Below are 26,485 nucleotides of genomic sequence, written 5' to 3' on the forward strand. Positions count from 1 at the left end.
CGCTGCGGCCAACTCGTGCGTGACCTAAACGCATTGCACACACTAGGGCTACGAGACGGGCACCGCATCTCGCTTCAATGGCTACCAGGTCGTTCCGGCATCAAGGGGAACGTCATCTCTGACGCAGCAGCGAAAGAGGCGCACAATCTGCCTGTGTCTATTGGAATCCCGTATACCAGACAAGACGGAAGTACGGCCGTGGATGCGCTTGGATGGAAACTGCAGTTAACAGCTTGGCAGGACCCTCTTAAGATACCCTTGCCTCTGCACGCGATTGACCCTCAGTGCAATTTCCAGTTTCCGCGAGGTCTGCAAAAGAAAACTGAGGGTGTCCTTCACCGACTACGCCTGAACGTTGCCTTCACTGGTAGTTTTCTTTTTAAGATAGGCTGGGCGGACTCGCCATTGTGCTCTGTGTGCTCTGTGAGAGACGACATACAGCATGTCTTGTGTTACTGCCCGAAGCATACAACTCAACGCGAAACAGCTAAAAGAACTTTAGTGGGACTGCTACGAGGACACTCTCTAGAGCTGCATCACTTTCTTGGTCCGTGGCAAAATCACGCTGACGCGGCGCGAGGGACAAAGGCTCTCTTAACTTTTCTGTCTGACACGGGACTAACCGATGTTCTTTAAACTTGGGATCCTCAGATTTTTCTCCTAGTGCTGTAATTTTTTCTACGTTCCGAACTGATTTTATTTTCTTCTCCCTCTTATTCATTGTTGGTGCGCACTTCTCCCCCTCTTTTTTTTTTTTTTCACCTCGCTATGTTCACCCCCATCTGAAGTAGCAAGCCCCGCCGTTTGTGGGGCTAACCTCTTCAGTATTCATTAAAGTTTTTTTTTCTCTTTTTTTTTTTCCTAAAAAAAGTGAACACGCATGAAGTACGGCATTGCATTCAGTTGACTCAAAATGTTTTGCCTATGTAAACCTCTGGTTTCGGAATTGTTTTATCCTTAGCCCGGGTAGTTGCATCGAGGGAAAGACGGATCAAAATTTTCGGGCATAAGTAGCCCAAGAAAGACTATTGCTTTAAAAATTTTCAGGGGTCCTGTTGCTGAGAACACAAATAATACTTAACGCAATGTTTGTCAGAAATCACTGCTGGCTCAATTTTAACGATAATTGTCCCTTAATAAAAAAATGCAGGTCAAGTAGATTGGGAATATTGTTCTTTGCTCGGCTTTAACAATAGTACTTTTTTCTTACTAAAAAGTGGACGTCGAATATATCGAGAATAACATTTTTTGTTATAAATTTCGGTTCACAACTTGCAAAAATTTGCACATTACATCTAAGTTTATGTGGGAAGACGTAGGACCCGAAAGCGCTACTTCGACGCCGATGGAACGTTCTAAAGGGAGTTTTTGCATTTACGATGTATACGTTCCAAGCACTGAAGTTAACTGAAGAGACGAAGACTAGCCACAATGGTTATTAATTTCTGTGGCATAGATAAGGAAGAAGAGATCTAACGTTATGTGCCTTCAGATGTTGTCGGGAAATGTAGCGGCCCCGGGGTGTTGGTCATTTTGAGCACGAAGGCGACAGTTTCGATGTTTATGAAGCTTATTGCCTACTGTAATGGCTGGACAGAACGTTTGAGTTTTTGTTAAGAAAGATAGTTTGCTAAGAGGGAGAGAACACCATTTTCTAGTAAGAAATAATGGAAGATCGGGAATAGGGGTAGATGTCGGGGCAACAGCTACACGTGAAGATATGGTTCTTGCACCATCCTAATTCGAATAGTGTCTTTGTTGCTTCTGTCAAACTGATTTCAGGCATATGCTGAGACTGGTGTGAAAGTAATGCAGCTGCACTTGCATTTGTCGAGACGACGCAGTACCGTTTACGTGTCTGAATTGCTAACGCTTGTATCAATCTCGAAAAAAAGTCTCTGGCAACAAAAGGGCAACATTTTTAGTTCAAATGCAGTAATCGTGTTGTGGCCATTTCAGTATTACTTCTACGTGGGCAACCTGGTTCTTGTCTACGCTTGTGCTCTGGTCGTCAGTCTGCTGTTCGAAGCTCCCATCCTGGGCCTGGAGAAGGTGTTGCTTGCAGGACGCATGTAAAAGCTTTGGCGAATTGCTCACGCAAAAGTTGGCGGATTAAAAATGGTGTTCACTTGTGCGCGCTGTACATACAAACTGTGAATCAATTTTTTTGGCAAAGGAGAAAGCGGTTGTTTTTCGCGGCTTTGAACAAAACTGAATTTGGCCGCGGGCATGATTACTCAAGAAACGCATGAATGTAACTGCGTTATCCATTGGTTGATAGGCGTTGAAGTTGTATTCGTTATAACGTTACAACAGTCTCAGCGCCAGGTACCCGCTAGTTGCCTTGTTCGCCGCCAGAAATAGTCGAAGCAAATACAAATAAAGATGCAAACAAAGTCTTATGTATTTTGAACGGTCTAGTTGTATAAAGAATGATTAAACGCATCAGTGTTTGACGTTCTTTTTCTCACCAGTGCACTTTTTGTCACCGTTTGCGGAACGCAGCCGTTTAACAAAAATGTGTGGTTGATCCTTCTTTCATAGGAATCGGTAAAACACGAAAGTGAAACGTGCCTTCACAGAAGTACTTGAATGTGTATTTTGCATCGATATTTGTACCATTGTCTACGCCTGAACTGTGCCTACACAAATAGCTACCTATTTGGCCTTGGAGCGACGCCAAATCCGCACTGCGACAATTGTGGTTGCGTCGAAACAATTGAACACATTTTATTAGAATGTGCGGCCTACATGGAACCGAGATCCCACTTCCTCGAAAGCATGGAACGTCTAGAACAGGGACCAATTACTCTCAGAAATATGCTAGGACCATGGATTCATCCGTCAAAGCAGCGCCAAGCTCTACGAAGTTTATTCTCTTATTTGGATGAAATTGGCCTAATTTCAAAATTGTAAATTATGTGGCCCAAGCTCAGAACAAAAGTCCGCTACCGCGCCAAGTACACGACAGTTTTTTTTCCTTTTCTTTCCTGCCCAGCTCTTTCTTGGGCCTTTTCTTCCCCCATCCTTAACCCACAGCAGAGAAGCATGTAGGCGTCTGTAAATGCCGGCAAACCTCTCTGCTTTTCCAATTAAGAGCCTTCTCTCTCTCTCTCTCTCTCTCTCTCTCTATATATATATATATATATATATTTATATATAAATAAATATATATATATATATATATATATATATATATATATATATATATATATATATATATATATATATATATATATATATATATATATATATATATATATATATATATATATGAACTTGCACATCGCTATTTATATTGCGTCAGTATGACACCGTTAGACGCATCAACATTAGACACTGGATTACACGCACCGGAGCGCGTAAATCTGATTGAAACCCCAGGCGCTTGCAAACCATGCGAACGAAACCGAGCGGGTGGTCAGCGAATCGTTTAGTGAAGTCACGGTCCGCTACAGCGAAAGGAGCATGATTTCCGGGTCGGCAGTAGTGCTGTGGGTGTGCTTGGCGAGCAACTTCCTGCTGGCGATTAACGTCCTGCAGGCGGGTCGTTTCGGCATTGGTCCGGCTCCGTGGTGTCTGTGTTTATCGAGGAGCCGACTATCAAAGCCCATGACATCCTGCAGGCGGGTCGTTTCGGCATTGGTCCGGCTCCGTGGTGTCTGCGTTTATCGAGGTGCCAACTATCGGAGCCCATTAACGTCATGACGCACTACTCCGCTTAACCTCTCCTAGACGGCAGCACCATCTGAATGGAGAACTTAGAAGGAATGATATAATGCGCGTTCGTACAGCTACCCCGGCGTGACTTTATGGCTTAGTTGACAGAGCGTTTCACACCTCCCGTTGCGGCCAAACTGATCGTGGGCTCGAATCCTAGCCCACCGCGCCAATGGAACTTTTTCTGGTGATGTCATTTCCGTGGCGGATATTACGTCGGGGAGGCTTGTGTACCCCGGCATAAAAAACTTTCGTGTTAAAACCACGGGCGGAAGCAAACTTAGCTCCAAGGCTCCCGAAGCGCAAGCCCCGTGCTCGCTCTGCCGACCTTCGTAAGCCGATCAGAGAGGTTGGAGCTGGTGAGGGCAGCCTCTCATGTATCACTGGCAATAGATAGAGACTTGGGATGCTCTAGGGGCCGCCATATAACTGGCCCCTCGTCACAAGCGCTACCTGGAAAAATTGTCGCCTAGCCGGGTCCTGTTTCGCGAGGTGAACAAAGCGGCAACCGCCTTATTTTTGGAGCCCACGCGTAGCTCATGCTACAACACTTAGTGCGAAAACAAGCGTGTTTTGGGATACCAGTGAACATGAGAACACAGTTGCGTGGACTGGCTGTTCACTTCCTACAAAAATTACCAAGTTGAAACTTTTGGCGGGCCTAGAGACAGAACATTTATCCTAAACTAGAACATTTTACTATAAAGCTTCGAGTTCAGAAAAAATCCTCCGTCGGTAAGCAATGGACAATCATGTCTGCGTTCAAGTACGGGGAAGTAGTGCGGCTTCTTGTGTAAATCCTGCCATGCAAGTGCCTCCATGGGATACGTATCGCAACCGACTCCGTAACCAGTGAGTCCCTAAAGTGCCGATATATATCCGTCGATCTTGATTTAGTTTATACTCTTGTGGCCACGCAGTGTTTACGCCGGATGCGCGCCTCGGGAACAGGTGCTCCTGAAAGGATGAGCCGCTCTTGGTCGTTTTGTGCTGCTGCAAACACTTCATCGGCACGTGGCCTCAATACAGCAGGACCCCATGTCGCAGCTTTAGGATGTGTACTGAGTCGAGATATTTCTTAGGGACAAGTATTGTACGTACACTTACGAATTGACTCGGGATTTCCTGCAGCGGCGAGCTCCACCGTACCTTAACGCAGACAGGGTGTCCCTAGTGCCGAATTAGGTATGCTCGATACACTCGTGTTGTCTCCACCGTTGTCATTCCCTAGCCCTCCACCGCTGTTTCCTTTTTTCCTTGACCCAATGCAGTGAAGCCTATCAGACCGCTACTTCGAACAACTTCTGTATTTTACACATTTATAAATTTATCTCCCTCTCTGTCTGTCTCTCCATCCATCCATCCATCCATCCACCCGTCCGTCCGTCCTTCCCTGTTTCTCTCTTCCTCCCTCACTCCATTCCTCCTCCCTCTCTTCTGCCTCCCCCTGTCGTTCTGTAATAACAACATTGAAGATCTCTATATAAAAACGCGGCCAGCTTTATATCTTTTGGTTCCTTGAAAAAATCGGACCTGTAACCAAGTGAAAACCTCTTCTTGGATACCTACTGCACGGCACAACACCATCGTCATCATCACTAACCGGGCAATTTTTCTTCCCTAACGTGAAGGGCAGAATCAGAGTTGCAGCACCCCTCAAAGAGAGACAGCGACCGATAAGAAGGTGGTAAAGTAAAATGGAGTGCATTTGTGCTTCTTGGGAACCGGTATCATAATCCCAAAGATTATAAGAAACATGGAAATTTCACCGGCCGAAATTAAAGCGACGCCACCAGCGGCAATCCATGGGCAGGCACCTCCCGCCTTCCCGCTAAGCCATCCTCACACCGTACGGAGCGGAATACGTACATGCCCAATTGTCACGTTTCCCTCGCATGGTCTCACCACTTCCTTTCGGGAGGAACTACACCCAATTTTTTTTACTACTTCCCTCACCTGGGGATGTGTTTGAAAGGCAATTGTACCCGAACCTGCTGCTAAATGAACTAGAAGGGGCGAGAAATCATGTACTTTTCCTCTGCATGTCATCAAATCGAAATCCTCCAAACTGACTCATTTGAATATTGCGGCAACTAGGATTGGCATATAAGAGTGTGAGTAGATGACACCGTCATCGCTGTACACTGCACCCACCATCTGAAGAGCGTTGCTTGAATCTAATCCTCATCTCCATCATCATCATCATCACCAGCCTATCTACGCCCACTGCAGGGCAAAGGCCTCTCCCATTATTCTCCAATTACCCCGGTCCTGTGCCAACTGTGACCAATTTATCCCCGCAAACTTCTTGATCTCACCTGCCCACCTAACCTACTGCCACCCCCTGCCGCGCTTGCCTTCTCTAGGGATCCACTCTATTACCCTTAATGACCAACAGTTATCATGCCTTCGCATTTCATGCCCTTCCCACGCCCATTTCCTCTTATTAATTTCTACTAATACGTCCTTAACACGCGTTTGTTCCCAGACCCACTCCGCTCTCTTCTTCCCCTTAATGTTACACCTATCATTTTCCGCTCCATTGCCCGCTGAGTCGTTCTCAATTTAAGTTTAACCCTCTTAGTGAGCCTCCAAGTTTCTGCCCCGTAGGTGAGTACCGGTAAAATGCAGATGTCATACACTTTCTTCTTCAGGCACAATGGTAGGCTGCTATTCATTATCTGAGAATGACTGCTGTATGCATTCCCCCCCCATTCTGATCCTTCTAATTATCCCTGCCTCATAGTTGGGATCCGGGGTCACAACTGGGCCTTAGTGGGTATATTCGCTTACCACTTCCACTGCCTCGCCCCCTATCCTAAACTGCTGTGCTGTCCCGAGGTTATTGATCATTACTTTGGTTTTCTGCATATTAATTTTCAGGCCCACGGTTATACTCTATTCGTCCAGTGCGGAAAGCATGCTTTGCAATTCGTCCCCCGAGTTACTTAGCAAGGCAACATCATCAGCAAATCTGAGGTTACTGAGGTAATCTCTATTAGCCCTTACTCCCACCTGTTACCAATCCAACGGTATGAATACTTCTTGTAAACATGCTGTGAATAACATTGGAGAGATTGTGTCTCCTTGTCTGACGACCTTCCTTATAGGTATTTTACTGCTCTCCATATGGAGGATGATGGTAGCTGTGGACCCATTGTAGATATCATCTAGTATTCTTACATAATGCTCATCTACCCCCTGGTTCCGTAATGCCTGAATGACTGCTAGGGTTTCGACCGAGTCAAATGCTTTCTCATAATCTATGAAGGCTATATATAGGGGTTCAGTATACTCAGCGCACTTCTCTATCACCGATTGATCGTGTGAATATGGTCCATTGTTGAATATTCTTTATGGAACCCTGCTGGTTCTTTAGGTTGACTGAAATCTAAGGTTGCAGAAATTCTGTTAGCGATTACCATGATACGTACCTTGTAGAGGACAGAAAGTGAGCTGATCATCCTGTAATGTTTAAAGTCCTTCATGTTACCTTTCTTATGGATAAGGATGACGTTCGCGTTCTTCCAAGATTCTGGTACACTTGCGGTCATTAGGCATTTCGTAAACAGGTTTGCCAGTTTTTCAAGTAAAATTTCTCCACCATCCCTCAAGAGGTTTGCTGTTATCTGATCCTCAGCAGGTGCTTTGCCCCCTTTCATTTCTTTCAAAGCCTGCCTTACTTCTTCGGTCGTTACTCTTGGGATGTCTATCTCCCCTGAACTACTTTCTCGTTCTGCATTATCCTGGATGTCCCGGCTACTGTACAGATCCCTATAGAACTCCTCGGCCACTGTGACTATTTTATCCCTAGTTGTGATGACGTTGCCTTTCTTATCTTTAGGTGCATACATCCGATTTTTCCCCACGCCAAGACGCCTCTTCACTGTTTTTAGGCTACCTGCGTTCTTTACAGCGTATTCGATTCTCCCGATATTATACCTCCGTATGTCAGCTGTCTTACACTTATTGATTAACTTAGAAAGCTCCGTTAATTCTATTCTTTCGGCTGGGGTGGCGATTGTCATGGTTTGCCGTTTCCTAATTAGATCATTCGTCTCCTGGGAAAGTTTAGCAGTATCCTGTCTAGCCATCGTGCCTCCGACTGCTACTGTACACTCCGTGATAATGCGTGTAAGGTTGTCGCTGGCTTCCCGTGTCGTAAGCTCGTCTTCCTCGGTAAGAGCTGAATATCGGTTCTGCAGCGCGATCCTGAATTCTTCTACTTTAGGTCTTACTGTGAGCTCATTAATCGGATTATTTTGTACTATCTTGTTATGGTCCCTCCTCAAATCTAGGCTAATTAGAGATCTTGCCATAGGTGGTCACTACACCTTACCCTTCCGAGCACTTCCACATCCTTCACAATGCCAGGGTTATCGCATAATATGAGGTATATATCAATTTTATGGTCCCCAGTCGGGCTCCTCCACGTCCACTTCCGGCTCTCCCGTTTACAGAATAAGGTATTCATTATGTGTAGGTTATTACGTTCTGCAAGCTCAACTAGTAGGCACCCCTGCTATTTCTACAGCCCAGACCATAGTTCCAAATTGCCTTGTCTCCAGCCTGATTCTTGCCTACATTAGCATTGAAGTCCCCCATAACTACGGTATACTGTGTTTTTATTTTAGAAAATTGCCTATTCCACATCTTCATAAAAGCGTTCCACTACCTGGTCGTCGTGGCTGGATGTCGGCGCATAGCCCTGTACCACCTTGAGCTTGTACCTCTTATTGAGCCTAATTACAAGACCTGCTGCCCTTTTGTTAATGCTTTAGAATTCTTCTGTGTTGCCAACTATGCTTTTATTGACTACAAATCCCACTCCCAGTTCTCTTCTGTCCACTAGACCACGGTAACATAGGACGTGTCCATTTTTCAGCACCGTAAAGGCTTCACCTGTCCTCCTAACCTCACTAAGCCCTATGACATCCCATTTAATGCCCTTTAATTCCTCGAACAACACCTCTAGACTCGCTTCACTAGATAAGGCTCTCGTGTTAAACGTTGCCAGGTTCAGATTCCAATGGCGGCCTGTCCGGGTCCAGGTATTCTTTGCACCCTCTGCTGCGCCACAGGTCTGACCGCCGCCGTGGTCAGTTGCTTCGCAGCCGCTGGAGACTGAAGGCCGTGCGTTAATTGGCGTATTCATGGGAGGTTGTGGCCGTTACCACACCAGTGTGGCCAATCCTGCTATGGTGCGAGAGTGCGTTACCGGCAATGGTCGCTGGGGTCAGGCCGCACCCCAAGCCCCATTCTGCAATTCCATCAATACGCGGAGTTTTTTTTAATCCGGTGGGAATTCTCCGGCACCGGGATTCGAACCACGGTTCTTCTGCAATCGAGGTGGATGCTCTACTTCTACGCCACCGCTGCTGAATCTCGTCCCGGTTGGCGCCAAATTTCAACTGAAAACAGGGGCTGGGGTCGAAGATCGCGGCAAATTTTTCTTGTCGGCTACTCCGGCCTTTCGTGCGCGCAAAGAAACTTCACATGGGTACAATCCCCCGCAGGACATCTATATTGCAACTGCTTCGCTTGGAACATTTTCTCTAGTCATCATTACTGGTCAGCAAAAATAAAAACGAGACACAAAATGGCGAGAAACGGACATCACAGCGCTGCACTCACAGCAAATTTATTTTCGAAAAGACACCGATTATATACATATTTTAGTCACCCACGTGGCGCTAAATCACAACAAAAACAAACCCAAACACAATCACTGGCACGTCTGCGCATGCGTAATCTATTTTCTGACGTGGTTACGTAAAGGTGTAATTTATATATGCGAATTCCTTTTCGACAAACGCTATGGAGGGCATCATGCTGAAGCAGCAGGCGGACCATCTTTTTCTGGTATGTATCGTTTATCTCCCTGGTGCTTTATCCCTGTGTTTTGACAATATCGCGGCATCTTCGAAAACCTGTGCAACCCTGCACGGGCTAAAGTGTTTTGCCAAATGACTACGCTTATTCCTGTTCAGTGATCACTGGTGCTTAGACAACCCAGTGGTAATGCACCTGATGATGATGAAACAACATTTATTGAGCCCAAATGATTTGGTGGTGCCCACAGGCACCAGGCGGGGGTGGTTCCCTATTCACGGGAGCCATATGTCGCCAACAACTCCTGGCCCCTGGCCGCCAGGGCTAGCTGGGTCGGCAGGGCGGTGTTGGACAGCAAGGTCTCCCATCCCTCAAGCAGTAGGGGTGGAAATATGGAGGTATACGATAGGGGGTGCTGTGGAAGGAGTGGGGGGGAAGTGGACTCTTGATGAACGTGCATTCCCCCATGACGTGCGACAGGGTGCCTTCGGCCTGCGTGCAGAAAGGACAGGTGGCGTCGTGTAACTCGGGATACATGCGATGGAGCAGGGCAGGGTGCGCGAGCGACCCCGCCTGCACTCTGGGCAGGATCGTTTGCTGATCGTTTGTTGCCTGGTTAAAGTGCGGTGCGGTTAGGGTAAGGTGCGCCCTTTCTTCTCTGTACGATCGAGTATTCTAAGTGTAGCTTGTCATTGGGGTCGGGGTGTCCGCATCATCGCGCGACTCGGTGGCTGCCCGGAGCGTCATTTCGCGGGCGTGGTAGTCGGCGGTGGTGTTGCCTGCTACCCTCGAATGAGGCGGGACCCACACAAGCTAAATGGCTCATCCCGCGTATTTCCAAACCATATCCCGTAGGGGCCCAGGCCGACCACACCCCCCAAGCAGGTGCGCAGCCGGAGAGGTTAAAAAAATTGCAATTTTTTAACCTCCTTGGACGCAGCACCGTGACGTCTCTACCTATATGTGCGCGACTTCATGCGATGTGGATTTTTTCTTTTTTTTACACTCAGTCATGAATTCTGCATAATTTGCACTGCTGGTCATAACAATTTAGGGAAACAATATAGAAAATATATACCGACCAAGGGCTAAGTAATAGTTGGATTGTACAGCAACTGAAGTACTCGAGGAGTTTGATATATGTCTTCTGTACAGGGCTATTGACCATAGTCTCTTCACTGAAGCCATCAGGCCGAGTTTGATATCAGTAATCATGCGTGCTGCCACTCACGCTGTTGCCAATGTCGATTAGTTATTTTTAACAATTTGTGCTTCATGCACACAGAGATTTTGCTGCATAAGATACGTTATTTAAAAATAGACAGCTTCAGCAGGATCCCAATGGCGCGGATGCCCCCCTGTAATCGGGAAGGCACACCAAATCGTTACCACTTAATTTGGCTCTTTCCATTATTCGACCGTAATCGCCACCAGCTTTTAACTATAGGTCCCGCCCCTGCGACTGAACAGGAAGATGTTAGTCGGGTCCGTGACGATCCCACCGCACTAGAAGCAATTACCGAGTACGCCCTTGAAAACCGACTCTACAAATTGGTGTAGCAGCCTGGCCGACTTCCCCGTTCGGTATACAATGTGAACTGTCTGCAGCGTGCACTGTTTTCAGTGTGAACCGCATTGTCCACAGTGTTAACTGTACATTTAAGTGTGAACTGTGCGTTTTGCTGCCACTGACTGACTTTAATGTGTTCATTTTGCGATTAGGACCCCAAGACTGCAACTGTGTTCATTGTGCGAGTTGTGACCTTCCCCTTTTCTCCTCATCCTTGCTCCCCCAGGGCCCCATGGCCTCTCATTTAATGCAGTGTTACACTCACTCAGATACGTATATTCTTTTCGCTGGGAATAATAGTAGTTGCCCGTGAGCTTGAAGCCACGGTAGTCGCAGCAGAGATAAAACTATGTAAAAAAGTTATCTCCTTGGCACACAATTTTTGCGATAGTGATCTGGGAGTCCAAATAGCGGCAAAAAATTGTCACTTTTAGAGATCCACTGATGGGTATAGATGAGCAGTTTGTGTCTGTTTCCTGCGACGCATTTTTAGCTACCACATATATATATATATATATATTTCTGTAGTGTCTGGCCTTTCCATTCGCCAACTTTGTGTCACAGCTCGTGCCTCAACTGTAAGCCACACACACGCAAAAAAGTATACAAATGTATAAACCAGAAATAGCAGGAATAAAAATATAAGTAGTACAACACAAGTTGCCCACGGAGCGAAACCATCGGCCGCCCGCAAAGCAGCCGAAACGAGGGGAGGGGAAAAAAGAAAAAATCCACCTCGCATGAAGTCGCGCACGTATAGGTAGAGACGTCACGGTGCTGCGTCCAAGGAGGTTAAACCATCGCAATTTTTTAACCTGATTGGCTGCGCCCCTGCTTAGGGGGTGTGGTCGGCCTGGGCTCCTGCGGGATATGGTTTGGGAATACGCATCCCGGTGCCCCCTTCTTTTTCAAAATCGCAAATGCCGCGGAGGAAACGCGTCCCCTTCGGTAGTCGCTGTAAGCAGTCTTGGAGTCCGTAACCACGGCCTCCACGCCCGGTTGAACGAGCGCCAGAGACACAGCCACCTGTTCTGCCGTCACGGGATCTCTCGTCGTCTTCGACGCTGTGACGATGAGTCGGTTGTGTGTTGTAACGACTGTCGCCGCCCGCGCGGCCTTTCCTAAGCGAGGCGTCCGCCTATAGAACCCGGGGATTCTCCTCCAGCTGTCGGGCCAGGGCCTTCGCCCGCCCACCGCGCCTCCCGTCATCATTACCCGGGGTCATGTTCCGGGGTAGGGGCTTGGTTTCGATTGCCTCCTTCCACCTCCCGTGTAGGGGCGCCGTCGCGGGTATCGGTTCGATCCGCCATCCCAGCTTAGTCTGCTACTTAGTCTGACGCGTTGATTAGAGAGGTGAGCTTCAACAAGCTCGTCCACCGTGTTGTGGACGCCCATGTTCTGCAGTCGTCGGGTCGACGAGTACTATATGGGAACGCCCAGAGCTTGCTTCGTTGCCTTGCGAATGAGCGTGTCGAGGGTGTTTCTCTGCGTCCTCGTCAGCTGGAGATACAGGGACCGAGTAAGTGACCCTCGACACGACAAACGCCCGCACCAGGCGGATGGTGTCGTCCTCTTTGAGGCCTCTGTTTCTGTTTCGGCGTAACATGCCGAGTACCTGTTCCGTGGTGGTTTTGATTTTAACGACGGCGGCGTGCGCTTTCCCTTTGTTCTGCAGCTGCAGGCCCAGTATCCTACACTACTGTGTCGGCTTGCTCTCTATGCCGTCGATTCTGACCGTGACGGCCGGTTGGGGCGCCTGCTTGGGTCTGCCCGGCTGTATGAGTTAGAGTTCCGACTTCTGCGGTGCGCAGCGCACCCCGCACGACTTAGCGTACTCGTGCATGGTCGTGGCCGCACGCTGCAAGGAATCCTCGATCCACACGTCGAAGCCGGCCTGCAACGTCCACACCGTGATGTCGTCGGTATAAAGGGTGTGGTCAATGCCGTCTATTTGCTCGAGTAAATGATGTAAGGGGAGGAGAGCCGGGTTGAAGAGCAGGGGAGACAGGACAGACCCCTGAGGGGTTCCCCGCTCGCCGAGATCGATGGTTTTCGACTTCTCCTCTCCCACTGTGATGGTGGCTGTTCTGTTGGTCAAAATGTCCTTTACGTAACCGAAGGTTCTCTGGCCGCAATTCGTCTTTTTCAAATTCGACAGCACGCTCGCGGGCGTAACGTTGTCGAAGGCACCTTTCAGGTAGAGAGCGAGGATCGCCCGCGGACAGTGCTTCGTGTCTTTTTTCACCACCAGCCCGTGAAGCTGTACCATTACGTCTTGGGTACTCAGATTACGTCTTGGGTACCTGCAGCATGAGCTGTTGGCGCTGGGGGAAAAATCTTGCCTCCTCCGTTGGCTGACTCACTTCCTCAAGGTCGCCAATAACATCGTGCAATGGGTGTATAGTGCCTGATTAGTAAGGTGTAACACTTGCATGTTGTATAGAGAAGGAAGTCATATGTTCAGAGGCCAAGACCCAGTTTAGGCAGCCTGGCTGAGCATGCCTCTATGTACGGACGTCGAAATGAGTACGGAGTAGAACTGATGGGTGTGAACTGTTATGGCTTTTATGTTGACTCCTATGCGTGACCTCGGTTGTCTGGACCTTGTGCCGTGGACATCAATCTGGACCTTGTTTTTCGTAAACTTGGGTGATGGTCACTTCGTTTCCTCTGTAATACATTGCGTATATCCGGTGCCCTGTCGACCCGTGTAGTAGCTAACTACAGCGGGTCCTAGCTGTTACTAGTTTTAATAACTTCTTCTTTAGACAAACACACACAGTGACATCAAAATTTCGTGTTCAAGTAGCCCAAGAAAGACTATCGTCTTTAGTAGGCGGCTTTAAGTTCGGCTGACAGCTTGGATGTGGATGCATCCCATCAAACAACGTTGCTTCTGGTTGAAATAAAGTGTGTTACTGGCGTCACTGATAAGGGACCAAAGGCATGCCCTTCAAATCGAGGGGATGAAACATATACCTCGCCTGCATAGCTAACCTAGTGCTGGCTACCACTATTCAACTACTGCTCTTTTAAATGATCTGTCAGAGATAAGTATGGTCATGAAGGCCCAGGGTCAGCACCTTCCCTTCTTTTCACCCCAAGCACTCGTTTCTTTTTTCTAACCTTGACTCCATATAGGTCAGCTATCATCCCATTGCATGCAGTGCAACCCAGAGCTTCAGGAAGGAGCACTTATTCTCCATTTCTGGCTAGATTGATCTTTTGAAATTTCATTGGTGGGCATTGGATGGTTTCTGTACCACAGTACACACACACTTCACCCTTTGATGAGTTTGCTCCTGCAGGTCTTGTCCCTTAAGCAGCCAGCTTGGTCTCAGCAAAGCAGGGCGCTCCTGATTATGTTTATAGTGAAACATTTCTTCACCCATTGCTGGCAGTGCCCTCCAGCGTGACACGAAGGAAGCATCCCGAGCGCCGGTGGTTTGGAAGCGTTCTCTGCGAATGGTTTCTTAGGCGGTCTTCAAGTGCGCTCCGCTACTCGTCGCGGCGAAGCCGATTCAGACGAGGGCGCCGATGGGAATGCAAAGGGAGGAGCTCGAAAACGTTGACGCTGTGCGCTGTGCCGACGTGTCCTTGGTTGCGTTTCTGGACATGAGGTGATTTAAGCAGGTTTCATTAATCTGAACGCAAGTACAGCCATCAAAAGCGTTAACAACAGCAAAGAATGAGGTGCCAGCCTAGGCGCGGAGCGGCAGCATGTTATAGCGCCCTGAGTAATGAGCGCAGTTCTGGGCATGCGCTGGAACTGCCGAATGCAGAACGTCAGCCAGGCGAGCACCGATTACCAGCCGCCGGAGATTCGGCGGTGGCTATGGTAATCTGCAGCTCTGTGTAAAGGCTGCACCGGCTTCTTGGAAATTGTTAATGCTTTTGAGGACTGAACTCGTGCGCCGTGGTAGCCATTGAAAGCGAGATTTCATGCTTACTTAGCGCAAACTCGGTATAACCTGTTCTCGTGTATAGGTTGCAGCGACACTTCGTACACGTACACCACAAACAATCGCCATATTTCGCCATGGCGAATATCCCAAACGAACAAGTGCATACGTTGCATCAATCTCCCAAAAAAGAGCGTCTTTCCAGCACCAAGGAATCTAATTGCAGTCGACATTGGTTCCAAGGGGCGCAACCCACGCATTTTGGATCCTCGAGGTGACGTATAAGTCCCAAGGTACAGAAAAGTTTCCACCTACAAATTTCTGGTCCTAATGTATGAATTAAAACCATTGCAGACTAAGATTCGCCGCTCTCCGTCAACACCGGCCACTGTGGATTGTGTTAGCGTGCTCGGATTCTTTGTGAGCCTTAGTTTGGAGCCAGGCAAGCAGATTAACCTCTACCGTCACGTGCAGCTGTCTGCGTGTGCTCGCTTCTTACTATGCGAAACAAATAATTCTTCTTTGACTGCTAGAATGGGAAAACAAGCGGACTTTGTTGGCTCGATCACTTCTGTATTGGCGTCAGGTCGCTGTTCATTTTAAAGAAGGCTTGCCAATGTGTGAACGAGTCTTGGCGTACACTGCGTACATTTGCGAAGTTTTCCTATCCAAACGTCACATTCGTCAAAAATCTGCCAATCCCCTTCGTGGTTGCCTTATGTTGCCACCAAGACAGGCGCCATCATCATCATGGGCAGAACGTGATATATTTTTTAATTATGACCAATCAGTGCGTGTGTAAGAGGACAAAAAGTAAGCAAAAAATTGTAGAAAGGAAGAAGTTGAGAAGCGCACCCGCGCGAACAGCACCCGCGTGAATCGGCCGTTGTTTTCTGCGCTCTCCCGCTCGATGGAAATCACCGACAACTCCCACCCTGGGCGCGGTCTCCCCAAGGCGGTCAGCCAGCCTGCGTTGGCCGGCACCAGCGTGGCGGCCGAATCGCCTCCCGTCACCGTCACGGCCGGCCTAGGCCAGCTGCCACGCAAGAAGCGCCGGTTGTCCCGCAGCTCGAGGCGTCCCAGCCGAACCGGCGACGCCGTCGAAGCCACGTGAGTGGGTCGTACACGTTTGGCGAGGCTGAAGCTGGGACTGAAAGGGCCCTAAAAATGGTTGCGAAGGTTGCGCTTTTACGTGCGCAATCGCCGGAACACTATCAAATGGACGTCCTCTCGCAGAAATGGTTTAAAAGTGTTAGGTATTAGCTGAGTTGTCGTTCGCTAAATAAAAGCCAGCAATAAGGCCTGCAGCTTTCCCCCTCTCCTCGCGCCTCCAAAGTACTGTGGAAACTACGAGTTCGCCGCGACCCGGCAAGGCCCTCTTCGCTTCGACAAGGCCCTTCGCGCTTCGACATACGCGCCGCCATTAGTCCCGCTCGGCGGTACGTCTCGAGAGCGTTTTTACGTTCCGCTAAGCAGCTAAGCGGAGCGGGAGTGCGACTGCGCATGCGCCCTCCGCTAAGCGGGCTAGCGGAGCGAGAAACACGGTCCGCTAAAACGCAGCCTGAGCGGACCGTCGCGCCCGTCTCCGCTAGCGCGGCGGGGCGATGCGGGCAACCTCTCGCGCGCGTGCGACGACTTTGCTTATTTTAAGCGTGGCCTCCGCGATCGGCTCCGCGATCGGAGGCCACGTTCTAAGATGGCTGCCACGCCTGCGACGAGCGGCGCGGCTTCAGGCTCTTGTTTGACGCGCAAACCGGGAAAGCTGTTCTGCATCGATGAGGGCTTGTGCTTTCTGCGAGCAGTGGTGACTGCGAACCCATTTAAAAACTACACAGAATTATTCAAGTTCACTGTAACAAAACGCCCTGTTTGAGCGTTGCCGTCAAAAAGGATTCGAATGGATCTGGAACGCAACTTTGTTGGCTATTGTGTGGCTATAATCAAGTCGAAAATTTATTTTAATTCATTGTAATTGACCAGTAACGCAATACGATTGCACGTGTCAATGCTTAATAAACAAATAAGCTATACGTTCTGGTTTTACTTTGTTAAAGTGGCGAAATTGTTTTCGGTTCTGTTTCATTACGCCAAACTTGGCCAGACGGCTCTGCTAGTCGCGATATACAGGAGCTCTATAGTTCATATTGTTACGGGGAAGGTATTGTATTCACCAAAGGTATTTACAAGGGGAAAGCCAGAGCAGAGTGTCCAGATTCACGCACGAACCAAGTCGAGAGCGATCGTCGTCGACTTCCTCTTCTAGCTGCTGAGCTCTCATCAGACAGACACTGACGCATACCCGTCGGCTCAGTACATAGCCGAACATCCCCGCCACATAGCCCCCCGGCCGGGAAAGCACCGACTCGGTGCTGACTAAGGTGTTGCGTCCAAGCTGGGAGAATTGTAGGGCTTCAGCCGCAGTACATGCACGATGTCGGTCTTCGGCGTGGAAGACGATGTGGACGCTGCAACAGGACTGATATCATACGTCACATCGGTGACCTGCCGGAGGACCTTGTAAGGGCCATGATATGGCGAAAGAAGCTTTTCAGAGAGGCCCACGCGGCGAGAAGGCGACCATAACAATACGAGCGTTCCAGGAGGATAATAGACGTTACGGTGCTTAAGGTCATAACGTGTTTTCTGCGACACCTGCGAGGCCGAAAGGCGGGCGCGGGCGACCTCACGGGCTAGAGTTGCTCGAGAAATAGCTTCGAATGCATATTCGGTCGGTGGAGTGATCGATGAGGGCATCAAGGTGTCAAGCGGCAAAGTGGGCTCACGTCCATAGAGGAGATAAAAGGGTGAAAAACCAGCCGTATCGTGGCGCGAGGAGTTATACGCAAAAGTCACATACGGCAACGTCAAGTCCCAATCGTTGTGATCCGCGGAGACATACATAGACAGCATGTCCGTAAGGGTGCGGTTAAAACGTTCCGTAAGTCCATTGGTTTGGGGATGGTAAGAAGTGGTGAGCTTGTGTGTCGTGGAACTCAAACGAAGGAGATCAGCAACCACTTTGGATAAAAAGTATCGTCCCCGGTCGGTGAGAAGTTGACGTGGAGCGCCGTGGTGTAAAATGACGTCGTGAAGCAGGAAGTCGGCGACATCAGTCGCACAACTTGTAGGTAGCGCCCTGGTAATAGCAAAACGGGTAGCATAGTCCGTTGCCATGGCAATCCACTTGTTCCCGGAGGTTGAGAAAGGGAAGGGACCAAGGAGGTCCATCCCTACACGGTAGAACGGTTCGCTCGGCACGTCGAGGGACTGTAAGGGACCAGCCGGTGCCGTTGTTAACCTTTTCCGTCGTTGGCAGGCGTCACAAGCACTGACGTAGCGTCGAACCGACCTATATAGGCCAGGCCAGAAAAAGCGCCGCCTGACGCGGTCATAGGTGCGTGTCAGACCTAGATGACCTGCAGTAGGTGCATCGTGCAGTTGATGGAGCACGGACCTTCGAAGGTGTTGCGGAACAACCAGGAGCAAAGCAGGGCCGTCAGGGCGAAAGTTGCGGCGGTAAAGCACCCCATCTTGTACTAGGTATGCCTGCAGCGAAGGATCGTGTGCCGATGAGCGCAGATTGTCTATGATCGCTCGTAAGCTGTTGTCACGACGCTGTTCATCTTCAATATGAATCAAATCAGAAATAGCCAGGACACAGGCGTCGGAGTCCTGGGCAGAGGAACCAGGTGGATCGACGGGATGCCGGGACAAGCAGTCCGCATCTTGATGTGTACGACCAGATTTGTAGGATACAGTAAAGCAGTATTCTTGTAAGGTCAAAGCCCAACGCCCCAAGCGGCCCGTGGGGTCCTTTAAGGAGGAGAGCCAGCAAAGGGCGTGGTGGTCGGTGACAACTGTGAACTGCCTCCCGTAGAGGTAGGGACGGAATTTTCCTACGGCCCATACAAGAGCAAGACATTCGCGCTCCGTGATAGCGTAGTTCCGCTCTGACGACGAGAGAAGACGGCTGGCGTAAGCAATGACTCGGTCGCCGTTTGCTTGTCGTTGCGCTAAAACAGCGCCAATGCCGTGTCCACTCGCATCTGTACGGACTTCAGTGGGTGCCGATGGGTCGAAATGTCCCAGAATGGGAGAAGCAGTGAGTACATTTGTAAGCGTTTGGAAGGCTTCCGTTTGTTCTGGGCCCCACGAGAAGGTAGCGTTCTTGCGCAGGAGATCAGTGAGTGGCTGGGCGATAGTCGCAAAATTTCTAATGAAGCGGCGAAAGTATGAACACAAGCCTACGAAGCTTCGGACGTCTTTGGGCGAGCGAGGTTGAGGGAACTCTCTGACAGCCCGAACCTTTTCAGGGTCGGGGCGGACTCCAGTGGCGTCAACTAGATGGCCGAGTACTGTGATCTCGCGTCGCCCGAAGCGGCACTTCTTGGAATTCAGCTGTAGTCCTGCTCGTCGGAAAACGTCAAGGATCGCTGCAAGTCGTTCCAGATGGCTTTCAAACGTGGGCGAGAAAACAATGACGTCATCAAGGTAACAGAGACAAGTAGGCCATTTAAAGCCATGGAGCAGGGAGTCCATCATCCTCTCGAACGTGGCTGGCGCGTTACATAAGCCGAAGGGCATTACTTTGAATTGATAAAGACCATCCGGCGTTACGAAAGCTGTTCTTTCGCGATCGAGCTCATCAACGACAATCTGCCAATATCCAGTTCGGCGATCAATGGAAGAAAAGTACTTGGCCCCGTGGAGGCAATCCAACGCGTCGTCAATGCGGGGAAGTGGGTACACGTCTTTAGTAGTAACCTTGTTGAGGTGACGATAGTCGACGCAAAAGCGCCATGTACCATCCTTCTTCTTGACCAGGATAACGGGGGATGCCCATGGACTAGTGGAAGGCTCAATAATGTCTTTGCGAAGCATCTTGTCCACTTCCGCCTGAATGGTTTGGCGCTCCATCATGGACACCCGGTAAGGCCGTCTGCGTACGGGATTGGCATCGCCTGTGTGGATGCGATGCTGAACAGCAGTGGCCTGCCCCAGAGGGCGATCGTCAAGGTCAAAAATGTCTCTAAACGATGACAATAGATCACGAAGTTGCCTTGTGTGTACAGTTGGCAAATCAGAGGCTATCATGGGTTCGAGATCGAGCGGCAGAGGTGAAGTGGGCGTGGCCTCGCGCTGACAGTCTAGGCCATTGACATCGGCTAATGCATTCACCTCGCACTGTGGAATGGTACATAGTGTAGCTAGCGACATTCCATTTGGGATAACCTGCGGTGTATAGCCAAATTAGTGAACGGCAGTCGGACGCGACCATCCAAAACCGTTACGACAGCGTGCGGCGTCATCACATTACGCGCGAAGAGTACGTCAGCAAGAGGCGAAGCGAGGTAATCACCATCAGGGAAAAGGGGGGACAGTTGCAAGGACACGAGTGTAGTGGCTAGGGGTGGTAAGCGAACGTCGGAAGAGGAACAGAAGTGCTGCCTGCGGACATCGTCGTGGCCGTGATAAGAAGGAAGCTCTAAGTGAAGCACTCCAGCCGAACAATCGATGAGTGCTGAATGGTCCCCGAGAAAATCGAGGCCAAGAATAACGTCGTGAGTGCATTGATCTAGCACAGTAAACAACACGACGGTTTGTCGGCCAGCTATAGTAACACGCGCTGCACACATCCTGGCGACAGTGGGCGTACTTCCATCAGCGACTCGTACAACACGTGAAGTGGGGGGCGTAAGCACCTTGCGAAGGCGGCGGCGAAGCTCCGAGTTCATAATAGACATATGTGCACCCGTGTCAATCAAGGCGGTAACGGCAACATCGTCAACTTGAATCTCCAGTAAATTTTTCCGTGTACAAAGCGTCAACAGAGGATTTTCGGTGGCCGTCGGACATGCAGCATCACCTCTGAGAGCTGCATCATTTAGTTTTCCGGACGGGAGTTGTTATACGGCGTCGGCGAGAGGGGACGCCGAGGCTGTGGCGAACGGGACTGACGGCGCTGGGGTGGCGGCGATCGGCTGTAACGGCGGAACGGAGCGTTGACGTCTACTGGTTGCGGCGGAGGCGGTGGAGTAAAGCGACGAGGCATCTGAGAAGGGTGCGTGTAGCTGGAAAGGTCTTGCCGGAACGAGAATGGTGAACGCCTCTGGCAGTACCGTGCAACATGCCCGACTCGGCGGCAGTGTAAGCAAATCGGCTTGTCGTCGGGTGTCCTCCATTCCGAAAGGTAGCGGCTACGATAGGTGGACGGTTGGTATTCATTGCGGCCGCCGTAGCTCGAGGAAAGGTGAGGCGCGTGAACGCCTGGGCCTCTCACAGCGCAAACCGGCTGAAAGGCGAGCTTGGCTACTTCTTCCCGAACGACCGCTTGGATCAGAGGGATGGACGGGAGGCACGTTTCCGATTGGGGAAGCGTCGTGGGGGCCATAGCCTCGAGCTCTCGTCTTATAAGCCTGGTCAGACTTCCCGTCGTAGCTGGGCTCACGTCAGTCTCCGGGGGTCGATGTTCGGAAAGACAACGATCCTCGCACGACGACGTTGGAGCGGTGTTTGGAAGTCGGATAAAACTAGTAGTCAGGCGACGTCCTTTTGCCTGCTCAAGCCGGCGACATTCCTTGATGACTGATTGCACGGTTGTGCAGTCTTTGCACATGAGTAAATTGAAAGCGTCGTCCGCTATTCCCTTGAGGATATGCCCGACTTTGTCCGCTTCCGCCATTTGGTCGTCAGCTTTCTGGCACAAGGATAGCACGTCCAGAATGTACGCCACATAAGGCTCGGTAGGGGTCTGTACACGGGAAGCCAGTGCCTTCTTAGCGGCAGTTTGACGGTCTACAGGGTTCCCGAACAGCTCGCGCAGCTTGGATTTACAGTCGTCCCAACTTGTTACCGTCTCTTCGTTAGTTCGAAACCAAGTCCTGGCCGCTCCCCTCAAAGAGTTATCCACGTTCGCAAGCATGATGGTGGGATCCCACCTGTTATGAGCGCTAATGCGCTCATACGTCTTCAGCCAGTCTTCAAGGTCAACATCATCTGTGCCGCAAAACGTGCTAGGGTCACGCTGCTGGGAGATAACGATGAATGGGGAAGCAGTCGCGGTAGCTCCCTCGGGCGCCATCGTTGGTCGGGGAACTTGCCGTCCACACCAAAATGTTACGGGGAAGGTATTGTATTCACCAAAGGTATTTACAAGGGGAAAGCCAGAGCAGAGTGTCCAGATTCACGCACGAACCAAGTCGAGAGCGATCGTCGTCGACTTCCTCTTCTAGCTGCTGAGCTCTCATCAGACAGACACTGACGCTTACCCGTCGGCTCAGTACATAGCCGAACATCCCCCCCCGTCACAATATCAGAAGCTAGCTGCAGCACTGTGGAGGCTACATTGTTGTCCCCCTCAGGGCGCCTAACTCACCGCGAAGGAAGCGACAAAAGGCGCCGGGGCCGTGCGGTGCCACTTGCCGAGAGGGGAGAAGGGAGTGCCCTTTCAGGACCCCCTTCACGGCGGATTAGGCGCCCTCAGTGGGCGTGCTATTGATAACAATGTAGCCTCCACAGTGCTGCAGCTAGCTTGTGATATGAACTATAGAAAGGTCCGGTCCGCTGCGCAGTACGCGTAACTAAACCAAGGAAATCGCTCGCAGCTCCGCTGCAGCTTGGCGTTGCCACCCTGAGCGGATCGGAACGTAAAAACGCCATAGGAGCCAACGGGCATGCTCCGCCCACTGGTTGCGCCGAGCGGCGACCGCCTTGCTGGTCGGGCCGCTCGCACATCGGGCAGTTGGACTTCTCCGGCCGTGCTTGCCTACGCACGTCAGCTATAAAATAGGGGGAAGGAGCGTTTGAAGGCCAGATAGGGTGGTCCCAAACACAACATGCTCGCTCACGATATTAATTGAAAATTTCCTCTGCCCAGCGACCCGCGAACGCTTCTGCATGCGTCGCTCCCGCGATGAACAGGTCCCTCCGAGGCCGGCCGGTCGCACGGAAAAGGCTTATCATCGCCGTAGTTATTCTTTCATCGTTTTACGAAGCCGCGCCGACGACGATGCCGCGTACGATTTTTCACCTCACTATCACCCACTTTCACGCATTTGGAAACTGATTTTCAGCAATAGTCCTGCTCTGGCGGCCGGTTGCAAGTTTTAGCTGCTGCGGTGTATGCAGAGTCGTGCGTTCACCGTAAAGTGGGCTCCTTGTCCGCCGTGCAGGCAGATGCTTTCCGTGGTTGCACATTCAGCGGTGTTTCCGCCTGACGAGACGCTCTGTTTATTTTTTTGCGTCAATCATGCTTTGTAAACGACGCGCTGTATCTACAAACTCAGATGAGCTCGTGTGATGAATGGCGACGGTTGATATTTGTCGCTACAAAAACAACAACAACAACAACAAAAACGCGATGCCGAAGCGCCGTTCGCCTCCTGAACCACCGGGACGTGCACCCTCGTTTACCCGAGAATCTGGAACGCCGATCGGCTCCAGCACTTAAGGGAACCCGGCAATAGCGTACCGCAGTTTTCAGCGCCAGCTGCATCACAAACACAGGTCCTGGCGTCATGCTGCGTCCGGGAGGAGTACTCGATGGGAGCGGTGAAGCGTAGAGGCGAGGTTGTGCTGCGATGAGCCGTGCACGGCGGTCCGAAGTGAGGGGAGCTTGCTGGGTGAAGATCCAGGCAGACGAGCGGTTACTAACGAGCGGGAGCAGGCGCTCGACGGCCCGACGCAGCAGAGCGCGCGCCGCCCGAAACAGTCACCCATGGCTCGCGACGCGTGGCCAGCATAATCGCGATACCGCCCCGGCCGCGCAGGAGCGAAAGAAAAAATTCCCCCGCATTTCCCCGAGGGGGAGAATGTGAAAGTGCGAATGCACGGTTGTCGGCCCGCTTGCGGCGCTTGCGCTCGGCCCCCGCAGCCCACCGCCTCGCCGCCTTCTCTTCCATCTCTTCCATCGGGTTTGTAGTATCACGTGTACACCACACCACGCAGTTATCAAGCCGCTATAACGCCGCTGAGTCGCCAACGCACGCCGCTGACGACGTAGTTTGAATGCGTTAAAGATATAAGGCGCGTCACTAACGCTGATATCACGTCGCGTCCGTGGCTTGGTCGGTAGAGCGTCGCGCTGCGGCCGCAAAGTCCGCGGATCGAAACCTGGCGCCGGATGCTGTTTCTTTATAGAGGAGCACTGCGGACGCCGACACCGCCGCCGACGCCGGCGGTGGATGGTTTGGGGTCGCTTATAAAGTGCATTCGCACTTAAAAAATTACGCCCACCTCCCCTCGCGGGAACTGGTGTGATGCGACGCTGAGGGGGTTCAAGCGCAAACGGAGAGCAACCGTCGACCGAAAGGCCGCCGGAGAGCGGCACACCGGTTATATTCTAGGCACTATAGACCATTTTATTTTTTTCGTCCTGGGGGCTTCCGTTTTATCAGTGGGCTGTGCTAGCGGCCCTACAATTGGCGCAGTGGACAGAAAGATGCAACTACGCATGCCCAACACAGCCCAGAACATGCTCTGATATTATTTAAAATTAACAGATGAACAGCGCGCCCGAAGGAGAGGAAACTGCGGGGAGAGAGAGTACTGCACATGCGCAGCACCGCGCGCAGCGCCGCCCACCGGCGGAGTGAGACAACACCACCTTTACTTCTAGGTCTTCTAGGTGGTGTTGAGTGAGAGCGCGCTGGGCCGCACACGCTTTCACCTGGGCACGCGCCGGCGCTAGTGCGTCTGCCGCGGCTATGACGCAACACAATCCAACACAATCCACTTTAATCCAATCCAATCCAAATCCAAGCCAAGCCAAGCCAATCCAATCGAATCCAATTCAATGCCCCTCGCGAGAGAGTGTTCGCTATCGGAGAGGAGAGCGGGAGAGTGGCTGCGGACAACGGACGCACGCAGGAAGGACAGGGCCGCCGACAAAAGATGCTCTGAGCGTCGTATCTAAAACACGTCCGCAACCCACGACGACCGGACCTGTGTTTGTGATGCGCAGCATGCGCTCTGTGCTCGGGGGATGTGACTGTGGCAACGCTTCTTTTCTTCGCAGCGCCTTAACTCTTTTCTCTTTTCTCTCTTTACCTATCTCCTTTTCTCTACCCTATCCTATTCACCCCCTTCTATATTCCCTACCCCCCGGACTGGGTTGTACGCCGGTGAGCCCCCAGATGGGCTCAAAATTATCCCCAGTCCATTTCTTTTCATCTTCAAACCGAACCACTCAAGTCAAGTCAGCGCCAGCTGCGTCATAGAGGCTGCGTCGGCGTCGCAAATTTACGCCAGAGCGGGCGACGAGCATTGACAGGGAAACAAAGAAGGAGGTATATTATTTTGCATGTTGGTGCGGCCCCTGCTGAGATGTAAGGTGCAAGTGTAAAAACGCAATGTAATATTTGGTATGTGTTTTTGTGAACACGTTACATAGCGATTGACTGTTTTAAATCGCTATCTTCGGAAGTATATTTGTGCTCATATAGGACCAGCGCACATTACTGGAAGGCAGATGACAGCAGTCTTGTGTGAATTCATTTTAAGACATAACTTGCTCCGTTAACACAAAGTGCACCTTTGTGTTGAGGAGGACAAGTGCAGAATTCGCAGCTCCAGTTTACTTTTGTATGCCCAAGCCTCACCAGGGCAGTAAGGGCAGGGGAACAAAGGGTAACGATGACCGCTAGTGATACTTAACCGGCTTTCGATTGGCGAGGGACGAATGCTTTTTTCCAGTAAAGAAAAGTTTACTGCACGAAAGAAAAAAGATTAAGAATTGACACATAGGCCGATCTCCCCGAACAATCAATGAAAACCGCAGGCACTGTACAGAATATATAAACCCACACTATCTGTTAGGAAAAACAGCAAAATGAATATGATGGGCCAGTTAGCGAGTGGGGAACAGATAACCTAGCTTTTTGTTATCATTGGTGGAGGGAAGGCATGCTCCCCCGTGTGCCTTGTTCACAATGAGTGCGTGGTGATTTGGAGAGAGATTCATGGACGCGCCAAATTAGACAGAAAATGCAGCCCTCCGTCTGACGAAGGTGATAGTTGAACGCTAGGGAAAGCCATGGAAGGCCCGTATCAGGAAGGCACTTCAGAGCACAGTCACAGTGCAGTCCACCGTCCTGTTAAGAAACAGGTGCTCGCTTCTGCGTCGGTTCGTTTGGCGCTGAACTTGATTTTGGACAGCTTAGCGTTCTCCCATGGGTGTCGTATCGACAGAAGGGCAGTTGATTTCTATATATGCACTTCTACGAAGCTTCCCATCATTCATTTCGGATCATTCAAGTTCGAATTAGCGAGATTTTTCTTTATGCGCCTTCGAATAGGCAAAATATTGGCCGAACGCACGTGTGTAACAACGTGTAGGTTCGAGCTAGTACTCTGTGATCAACACTATGACCAACACCTTCTCCTGTCCTACGCGTCCTACGACTAAATTTTCGTGTTTGAGGGGTTGAGCGTGCGCGCAATTCGCCGAGTGTGATGTTACCCT

General features: G+C 50.5%; 3 protein-coding genes across 3 annotated transcripts in view; 2 read left to right on the top strand and 1 right to left on the bottom strand.

Annotated features, from left to right (window-relative positions):
• The window catches only part of LOC144139763 (uncharacterized), a 46,916-nt gene extending 44,840 nt beyond the window's left edge, over positions 1-2,076 (top strand). The window contains exon 7 of the mRNA XM_077672026.1: positions 1,960-2,076. Within this exon, the coding sequence (XP_077528152.1) occupies positions 1,960-2,076 (117 nt within the window). The remainder of the gene's footprint in view (positions 1-1,959) is intronic.
• Positions 2,077-12,905: 10,829 nt separating this feature from the next.
• On the bottom strand, positions 12,906-13,391 carry LOC144139764 (uncharacterized). The gene has a single exon (XM_077672027.1). It carries the CDS (start codon positions 13,389-13,391, stop codon positions 12,906-12,908), a length of 486 nt encoding a protein of 161 aa, XP_077528153.1.
• A 2,543-nt stretch (positions 13,392-15,934) lies between these two features.
• Positions 15,935-26,485, top strand: part of LOC144139765 (uncharacterized) — a 44,465-nt gene continuing 33,914 nt past the window's right edge. The window contains exon 1 of the mRNA XM_077672028.1: positions 15,935-16,134. Coding sequence (XP_077528154.1) covers positions 15,935-16,134 — 200 coding nt within the window. The remainder of the gene's footprint in view (positions 16,135-26,485) is intronic.

Source organism: Haemaphysalis longicornis, unplaced genomic scaffold (assembly GCF_048455015.1).
Source record: "Haemaphysalis longicornis isolate Haplotype H1 unplaced genomic scaffold, Haemaphysalis longicornis Haplotype H1 scaffold_5, whole genome shotgun sequence".
Taxonomy (NCBI): domain Eukaryota; kingdom Metazoa; phylum Arthropoda; class Arachnida; order Ixodida; family Ixodidae; genus Haemaphysalis; species Haemaphysalis longicornis.